The sequence below is a fragment of the Anopheles aquasalis genome, chromosome 3 (genome assembly GCF_943734665.1).
Source record: "Anopheles aquasalis chromosome 3, idAnoAquaMG_Q_19, whole genome shotgun sequence".
In the NCBI taxonomy this organism is placed as follows: Eukaryota; Metazoa; Arthropoda; class Insecta; order Diptera; family Culicidae; genus Anopheles; species Anopheles aquasalis.
In genome coordinates this window covers 47,723,549-47,733,548 of record NC_064878.1, presented here as the reverse complement: position 1 = coordinate 47,733,548, position 10,000 = coordinate 47,723,549, and the positions used below count along the sequence as shown (strand labels likewise).

Here is a 10,000-nt window from a genome sequence, read left to right as displayed (position 1 = left end):
TTCGAGTTTGTTATGCTTTATTAATGGATATTCATTGAGAAGATTGCTCCTAAATGGCTCAAATACGGTTAATCTTCGTTCAACGAGCTCATTTCTTATTTCCGGTGCCCGGGTCGGAGTCGGTGCCTATCCGGCTAGTCGACGGTACCGAGACCTTCATCTTAACGCGAGCTCCCTGGCTTAATATCGTTTTGGTACGAGTGGGGGGGAAACGTGAAGCGAATCATTTACATTCCAGTCGGCGTTCGCTAACACAATGATCCTTGGCATGCCGGGAGATAGGGGCCGTGTTTCTAATGCTTTGATGTGTTATGAGTTCGGTTCCGTAGGAAGTTCGAATTGTTGTTTTATGAACCTTCCAGCGAACTCTCAGGTGTGTCTTAGGAATTACGAAAACATCGAGCATAATATCATAATGTGTAGCATTAAGTTTGCGCGAGTCAAACAGGACATGGGCAGCATAATAAATTAAGGGTTTTTGCAAATAGTTAAACGCATTTAGGCATAATTTTGTTGATATAAAATTGTCGTGAAGACCAACGGCTGTGTCTCACACTGAAAGCCAACCATCTATCCCATGAAACATTTCTTCGTATTATTTTTAGGTTGCGTTTTGGATCACCGAGATGATTTTAGTTGATTAAATGATTCTAGGTCGAAATTTAAAAATGATCAACGGCAGCATTTAGCGCATGTATTTTTTTTGTCTGATGACATGCCCTGAATGCATAACATTATCTTCTTTCTTAAGTAGCATGGCCTTGGCGTCGATTCTGATCTCTTCATCAAGAGTCCGCTCGTAATGTTTTGCAATTAAAACACTTGAAATTCAGCCACCTTTCAACCCAAGAATAATAAACGGTCAGAAAAGCTTGAAGGCTTTCGAAAAACAACATGTTTCTGAAGTGTTTTTCGGATTTTCCATCCATTTCGCATTCAATTTATGCGCCCATTTCATTTTCCTTCCCAGAAACAATGCTCAATGCTTGCAGGCACTTGGAAACATTATCATGAATGAGGTTCAATTCCTCCACAAGGTGTTTGTTTGTTGGCGTATGATTTTGATCTCATAATAAATGCTAATCAGTTCAAGACGCTTGATATGTTTTTGTTCTACCAGAGGGTTTTTTTTCCATAGTATTCCCGCACTTTTCGAAGTCATTTAATCACCAAATGGCGTGTGAATCCAAGAAGCTCAAAGCAGGAAAACAATTCTTTTCTTATATTAATTCTCTTTTACTCCTCTTCATAGTCATGCTTTACAGACATTTGTTTTCCGTTGCTGTGTGTTTACTTTACTGCTTATTATTATTGATCAACAAGACCCAAAAGATATTTCAAAAATATCATTTTAATATGTTTAAACAGTTGCTTCGCCCTGCATCGCTCCCTAGTAGAAGCGCCATCATAAATCCATAAAAAAACACAAATATCGCTTCCCTTTTTTCGTCCATTCGAGCGTCCCTGTTGTTATTGTCGTGAAAAACCTTTCCAACAAAATTGCAAAACCCAAACGGCACGCGACAATCACACTTATGGCGCATTCTACAAACCCCCTCCTCCTCCGTGCGCTGCATCACGGTTTGCGGTTGGCTCTTATGTTTTATTAATGAGTTTACCCTCTAGCATCGCGCACCGTGCACCACATACACGCTGTACGGGCTCATATCGCGCGATCCAGGTGATTCAGAGATGAGGGAGAAGTGGTTTCCGGAACGTTGGAACGTTTACCAAGCTTTATGCTACGTTACCCCCACAATGGGTGATAAAATATTCACAATCACATATACCCCCTGCCCGCCTGGCTGCGTGCGCCTTCCTCTCCCACCCAACTCCGGCAGATCCCGGGAAAGGAGGATGTAACAAGAGGATACACGTCGCCTGTCATCGGCGTCGTCCTTATCGACGGCGATCGATTAACGATCGAACGACGACCGAAAATAAACCCCGAGATTGGATTCTGTTCATCCCCATGTTGTCGTCACATCTACGCCCGGTGTGTTTGTGTGCGTGTCGAGTCCGTCCAGCCGAGAGACACGATGGCCACAAGGAGGAAGGTAAAAAGGGAGACACTTTTCGCCTTCCAGACTCCAGAGGCTTCTTTATCGATGCGATGGCGCCAGAGACGATCCAGAGATCGGTCCTTGGGCCGCTCTTTTGCTGTAAGCTAGGCTGGCCCCCACCCTCCGGACACGTGTTGCTTGTGCCAAGGAACGACAAAGAAGCCACCGCCCGCCTCTGGCTTACGGCAATCAGACATCGGTACACCGTATCCCGTTAGCTACGATGGGTTAGAGCAGGCGTTGGCTGTTGGGAAGCTTGCGTATGTCTAGTGACAGCAACAACAATGGTTTCTAGCGTACCGACCGACAACGCACGCGGTAAAGGGGGAGGGGATCCGTTGTCGCCGCCCTATAAGACAGCGCACACTAAGACGTTGCCATGTCAATTCTATTTTGGTTTCATGGGGGACGGGGGAAAAAGGTAGCAGCTGGAAGACGCTAAACCGTTGGGTCGAAAGGGAGGGTCCAGGGTCGAGGTCGAGCATCATTCAATTTAAAAAGGGACGCCTACCTCGATGGGTCTAGGGTCCACCCATCCGAAGGTACAAGAAGGACCTTTCACTTAATTGATGTGACTTCCGGTTAGAGGTTACAGCCCCCCTCCACCCCCCCCCCCCCCCCCCCCCCCGACAGCATAATCACGGTTCACGGATCACGACGCGCTTCCCTTCAATATCCCCGGTTTAGTCCTTGGTTTTGAAATTCTAATCACCGGTGGGTCATGAGAGAACGGTTTTTGAACTCCTCGCCCTTCCTCCTGAGTGTCCTTTCACGAGGCGCGCGAGTCCTCAAGGGTGTCTCCGCCCACCCGGGCCCCCGGGGGGGCTTAGATGATATTCTCGGATGGATATTCCTTGTCGATGTCACGTACACCTCGGTCGGAGTTTTAGTGCTTTGTGGCCCGTACTCCTGGCAGGCATCCGGGCAATGTCATAACCCAAAAAGGGGGGGGGACAGCCGTGGACTTGAAGTGCATGCCAGGACCCGAGCCCCGTGAGGTCCATTGTTTCTCGAGAGAGACAGAGAGAGAGAGAGACAGGAGCTGCCGCTTCTTTTCGGTATTCTTGGCCAGCTTGTTAGCCGTCCGGGCACTGCCGCACACATGCGACCCACTTGATGCTAATGACGTGTCTGTTGCTCGGCGCTTGTCTGCGCAGTCCTCTGCTGTGTGCAGTGACCGACCGAGTGAAGCTGTTGGAAGGAAGGGCCCCAGCCAGGAAGTGGCAATTTGTCGGTGGCTCCCTGGTTTACTGTGCACTGACCTGGCCTGGTCACGGGCAAGACACCGGTAGTGATGTTTTAAAGGTAATTTCCTTCCATCAAAAAACTATCACCACCGGGACTACCGTTGGTGAACGGCGTAGGTTAAATGGTGATGATACCCGGGTGGCGCGCGCTTACCTTGGCCGCGATGGCTTCCGCACCCTGCATGACGGCCTCCGAGACGATGTTGCAGAGATCGCTGTAGATCTCCTCGAGCTCCTGCATCAGCTGCGGCAGCGTGTCGCAGTGGTACGCCTCCAGCATCGCGTTGGTCGCGTGCAGCTGCTGTACGTACGCGTTGTGCGAGTCGATGTACAGCGTCAGCGTGTGCTGGGTCGGGGTCTGGCGGTGCGCGATGTAGCATTGTTTGTATTCGATTCGGCACTTGGATAGTTTCTCTTCAGTCTTGGAAATGATTGTATCGAACGACTCCCGGTGTGTAAATACTTTCCTACTTTGGACCTTCCGGTAGAATGAGCGTTCCAGCAGCGGGCGAGCGACCTGCGAAAAAGAGAGTGGGACCGAAATAGAGGCGTCAACAGGTGGTGCTAAGTGAATTTCCACCCCACCAAGAACCTCTGCTCATTTATGGCGTAACGGTCTGTACGTTAAATACGCAATATTGTTTTAATGACCTTTTATTTTTTACCTTTTTTTCGTGAATACTGAACTTTTTCTGAGTTTTATGTACGTTTTTTTATCAATCCAATTGAAACTGAGAAAGATTTTGAATTTTGCACATTAACGATTCATACGATGTTATCAAAGTCGGTGTCTTTCGTTGCATAAAATCTAGTGCACCAACCTGTTTTCAATTTTTTAACGCTTTATCTGCACTTTATGTAATAGGTAACCCCGTTGAGTTTTTATAAAACATAACTTTGTTGATATTTTTTTTTTTAGATAATTATGTAAAACTGCCAAAATGGCTATTCAAAGTCAGTCGCAATATAGTATCATGATGCTTAAGCTTTAAAATGCAGATAAAAATTGAATCATAAGAAATTTAACAAAAACTGACGGACTAGATACCAAAAAAACTGCTCCTAATATAATTAAAGAGTATCGCTTTGTGCAACGCGTCCATGAAATTAATGCCATAGCTGTATTTTTTCAATAAATATTCCACCAACTGCTCCTAAATTTACTTTAAACGATGTAAGTTTAATATTAAATTCAGATAAAAAATAGCATGTTGTATGGTTTTGTTTACAAAAAAAAACCCCTGAAAAATTAGCGCGTGTTTGGTCCGAATTATCCCTCAACCCCTCTGCTTTGGCAGCGTGCGCAAGCACCGTCTACCGCCGGACGATGCTGCACTTCCTCCCCAAAAAACCGGTACTCACCTGTCTGGAGAGCGTGCTGGCCACGTCGATTGTTGCCTGCGAGTCTGCCTCTATTTCCTGCAGCAGCGTTTCCCAGGCCGTGAACAGGTTCGACTGACAGGCGGGCCTTCGCGCGATTTGGTACGAAACGAAACGGAAGTGAAGGTGAGGTGAGCGAGTTGGAGTTGGTCTGTTTATATTTAGCTGCCTTTGGGCGTCGCAAAAAAGGGGAACGAGGGGTGGGGGGGGGGCAGGAAGGAAGTCAAAGTGGTGGTGGTGGTGGCTTACCTTTCCTTCCTGAGTTCGCTGTTCCGCTTGCGGTAGCTCGAAACCAACACTTGCAGCGCCTCGGCATGCTGTTCGTACAGCTGCGCCAAGGTTTCGCTGAAATCCGAAACTGCAAAATAAAAGAAGCAACAAAAAAAAAAGGCACAGGCACATACACAGAGGCAGGGGCGTGCACATACAGCGTCGGAATGATATGAATGCTTGCTCGAGTTAATCAACCGAAGCTGACGCCCCGCAGGGAGGGATCCACAACACAGGATACTGTACGCGATCAACGAGTTTGAAACATTGGCACAGAGAGGCGGGGTGGCGCAAGTGTATCTCAATTAAAACGCCGTTCCTTCGCCCCGTTCGCCGTCTTGCCAGCATCATTTGCCAGCTGGGGTTGCTGCTCACTCAACTCCTCTGATCGACTTGCGACCAACGTGAAGAAGAAGGCCTACCAGTGAGTGAGTGTGTTTGTGGAGTAGACTCGTGGAGAAAACTCGATACTTTTGCCTCTGTTTACGAATCATTAGTGAGTAATGAGGTAAACAGTTTGAGTAGTACAGGTAACCGGCTTCGACCGGCTGTTCCTTTCGCTTGATCTTGATCGGCAAGACCTCGCAGAAGGTGAGGAGTCTTTTGATGAGGAGTTGCTTGAGAATTGCGGTGTGCCTTCGTGTGTTCTTATACTCACAAAGCACGTGTGCGGCGCCCCCCCCCACCCCCCTAAACCTGACCCAATGACAAGTGATGGTGCTATCGATTGTTTGATATTGCTTTCAATTACGAGCGGAATTTCTGTGGTCCTGTTGGTTTTTTTCCTTTTCGCCTTTTTTTTGTGAACTAAAAGCACTCACCCAACAGCACTGGACAGTGTTACAGTGCTGAATGTTGCAACAGCGAGCGCGTGGTGGTCCCCTTTTCTTGTTAACAGATTCATTAATATTAAATTTCCTTGTAATACCACTTCTACCGTGGTTCAACTGAAAAGTCAATTACAGTTTAATACCACACTGCTCGCTCCGGGATACGGAATATTGAGGATTCGGGAACCAGGTTGTTACTGGGATGTGATGGGAAAAAAGGGAAAAAAAGGGATGGAAACCATAACCGAAAGTATCCTCCCCGGGTGGCAGAGTCCGAGGTGGTTGCTAGTATCTTCTCTCTGTGGTTGAATTCTGTTCTTTCCTGGCCCCTAGTTTACACTGACACTGACGACGACGACCGTTGGTCTTTAAAGAAGGGCACACCCGTTGTCCATTGGCTTTGCGTTGGGGATTGTAGTGGCCGTCGGGTGTGCTCCAAACGGGAGCAGGAGCCAAAACAAGGATCAAAACCGAAAACAATGCAATGCACTCTGAGATCGATCCAATCCGGGCCGCCATTGTTGGTGGTACACACTTGAGAATTCCACTTTACGAGACCAGAGTTCTGTGGCTGTCTAGCTCCGCATACTCCCAGAGTATCCCCGGGTTGTGTTGGCCATGGGTTCGAGGATTTTATGTACGTCCTGGATCCATCCATATTCAATGTGCCTTTCAGTCTGCCCCACAACGATAGTTTAATAGATTTATGTCCGAAGCACGGTGACCATGGAATCCATGGACCATGAAAGTTGATCCGGTGGAAAAGCGACGAAGCGTTGAATGTGAAAATATTTTTCCAACGTTTTCCAAGTACTCCTGATCGTACGCGCTGTTACTGTTTGTGACAGTCATAAAACAATCATCGTGAGATGTGGAGACATAAATCAGCATCCAAGCCTCAATCGTTGCACGTTGGAGAGCCAATACTGGATGCCGCGTGGACCGCGTCTGTAAACATTAAAACGCTTCTCCTACTTTAACGACAAACAACACGCCAGTTGGCCAGGGACCATGGACGATCGTTGAGATGTGTGTTTTAGTTGTGCTGCTGCTGGTGGTGGTGGTGGTGGAATAGTGTTGGTTGAATGATTCGAATAAAATCTCAGATCAAACGGTCAACTGGCAGCGCAGCAGCATCGGTCACACCAGGCGTGTTCCATTCGAGCAGCAAACAGCCCCGGGAGAGGCAAACCCCCCACCTCCCCCAAGATGTGGACGCTAGTAGCGCATGCCGGTGTCTAAGAATAAACTTTCCTGCATCTAGTTTCTAAAAATATTGATCGTCGCTGAACTTTCTACAATTTGGATTAACATAACAACAACATATTAATTTCATCGTCAAACTCGCCCGAATCCGCCGTGCTTCGGCTTCCGTGGCCGCGATGGCGAACCAACCGGTGAACGGTGCCGAAAATGCATTTTCGTTCCATTCTTTCACCGCCGTGACAGCGGTCGCCTGCAATCCCTTCGCGTGAAATCTGGTTTGCTGGTTTGTGTTTCTATTCGCCAGCGCGAAAGAGAAACTGCTGACCAGGCCGCTATTTTGCCCAATTGGCACGAAATGAACTAGAAAAGGCATCATCATTCATCATCCACTGGTGATTGCCTTTTTCGTGCCGATAAATCAATCGCGGATAATTGGAAAACGCGCCGTGTATCTGGGTGTGTGTGCGTGCACGTGGAAATCGGTGACCGATCTCGGGACATCATGCCCTACCTATGTCGTGGACTTGGCCATCCCATTCAAAGCAGCAGCCACGCCAACGGGGGGGGCAGGTGATGGTTGCAATACAACCGGTCAGTACACGTCGAATCGGATCGATGGAAGAATGTATTGATGGTAGTGCATTCTCGGAGGAAAGCGAATGTGGGTCTTCACGGTAATGATGTTTGCTTGTTTGGTTAATTTATCATATTTTGATGCGTTCGGAGCATGTGGCTGACGGTTGACCTATTCGAAGTTACAGTTCATTGTTGGTGGCAAAGGGAACTAGTCGTTCGTATGTTACTTTTCTGAGTACTATTGTGAATAATGAATCTCTTCGATTAATGGAACCGACTGGGAATTGAAACAAACATTTTCTCATTATTCATTTCCGGACCATTTTGTCGGATTCTAGGAGCTGCCAAGAATAGCATTTCCATATCTTAAGATAATGTTAAAGAATTTGATTCATTATTTGCAATCTGCAAAACATACCGCAGCCATGCATTTGTATCTAAAGTTTATTATGTTATTTCGATCTGTTCCTTTGGTTAATAAGAAATTAATAGTTAGTCTGTTTTTGTTTTACAACTGTGTTACAAAATTATTACTTGGTATTGATGATCGTTTTTATTGATATTTATGGATTCTTTTATGAATTTTCGTATCTAGTTCATCAAAAGAGGTCATCAATATCTTAACAAAAAGTGTTTCTGTGTATTATCTAAGATCACAAGTTACTAAACCGTTCATCCTAATCTTACCATATTTACAGGAAAACCTGGTACACAAGGCACGGCCGCAAGGTATCAATGCGTCTTATGGAAAGAATAATAAAAAATGGACCACTTCCCACCACCAGTTACAACCGGAAGACGGAAATCCCTTCTTTCTTACGATGAAGCTACGGTTCACTCCCAGTAAGTATTATAGCTGCTCAGCTTCTATAGGCTTCAGTCCGCAGGGAATTCCATTTACGCTTTTCAAGATTATCCAAACAGGTTCAATCGTCAAAAAGCCGTCTTTTAGAAATTCTATTATCGTACAATTTTGTGAATATTTTGAGTTTCAAACATTTCTTATTCGGGGATTTGACAATATGATTTAACAAACGGAGTACGTGGTACGTGAGTAGCTATTAAAACGCTAATTAAAAATTATATCAATTTTCCTTTCAAATATAGCTAATGCAAGTGTAGTGACGCAGTGCTCAGAAGCTCATTTGTATTTTAGTGTCTAAATTAAAATGTTTCGAGTTAATGCACCACCCTAACACACTTGTTGGACTCCCATCCAATTGATCATGTTGTTTCCGTGAAATAATGTAAATAAGTCACTGGATTACTTGCAATAGGTAGCAAAATTAAATAGAAAACATTATTGTTTGCCCAAGCCCAAGGTTTCGATCGAAAAGTATTATATTTACTTGTTGATAATCCTTCAACAAAAATAGAAGTTGATGATATATTGCCATGGTTTTCGTGGCATCTTATGCGTGAAGATGTTTATGTATTTCCCACTGTCCCTCATCTACCTCAATTCCTTAAGCAAGATGCATTATGTAGCATCTCCGCTCTTCTCTTCTCTCACCATAACTCATTCGCCAAATAATGTTGACCAAAACATTCCCAGTCCGGGTACTAAAACCATGACATGACAAAGTAGAGCTACGCTCGCAAATAGCTCATTTCGTGACTTTCCCCGGCCGCCCGGGGGTCACTCCCAACGGACTGGAACCGACACCGTCACCGAGAAAAAGGTCCCAATCGATGCGCTAGTGGAAGGAGGTGTGTCCTATAAATTCTTAATTCTCATTTCCTACCCCCCCCCCCCCCCCCGGACCACCCAAGATGCGCGCAGACAAGTATCCTGTGTTGGTCGTCGGTTGTTTTTGAGATGACCACCGTTACGACGACGACGAAGACGACGACGGTGGCAGCTAATCTACTTACCTGTTTTGACTAACTTAAACGTCACACCGTTGTGTGACTTGAGCGCCTCGTTCAGGCCCGGGTGGCCCAAATCCTTGAGCACACCGCCCCCGCTGGAGGACGACATGCTGGCTCCGAGAACGCCCTGGAACGCGGGGCCGCCACTCGGAGTCGTTCCACGTTTGCTAAATATGTTATGTCGATGGCTTTTTGATGACTCTGCACGTCCCCGCCGAAACCGTGTCACGTCGCGAAAGTTGCCGTTCAGTTCAAGTAATGAAAAGAGAAGAAGAGAGAGGGAAAGAAAGAGAGAGAGAGAGAGAGAGAGAGAGAGAGAGAGAGAAGAATGTTTTATCAATAGATCGTTCACCGTGATTGGCTTGGGATGCTTGCGGTTTTGGCAAGCGAACAAAAACAGAAGAAAAAAAAAGAAAAGGAAACAAAACAAAAAAACCAAACTCCAGAACGAGAGGAACGGGGGAAGGTCATCACACCACAGCACAACAGCACAGATCCAACAGCAGCAAAGCGATCCCAAGCATGATCGAGCGGCTCTCGGTCGGTCGACTGTCTT

General features: G+C 46.3%; 1 protein-coding gene across 4 annotated transcripts in view; it reads right to left on the bottom strand.

The window, feature by feature from the left end:
• Positions 1-10,000, bottom strand: part of LOC126579207 (uncharacterized) — a 65,824-nt gene that overhangs the window by 32,816 nt on the left and 23,008 nt on the right. For all 4 annotated transcript variants that reach the window (XM_050242586.1, XM_050242587.1, XM_050242589.1 and 1 more), the window contains exons 5-8: positions 9,448-9,645; positions 4,940-5,048; positions 4,673-4,778; positions 3,465-3,827 (exon numbers count right to left, since the gene is read on the bottom strand). In XM_050242586.1, the coding sequence (XP_050098543.1) occupies positions 3,465-3,827; positions 4,673-4,778; positions 4,940-5,048; positions 9,448-9,645 (776 nt within the window). The remainder of the gene's footprint in view (positions 1-3,464; positions 3,828-4,672; positions 4,779-4,939; positions 5,049-9,447; positions 9,646-10,000) is intronic.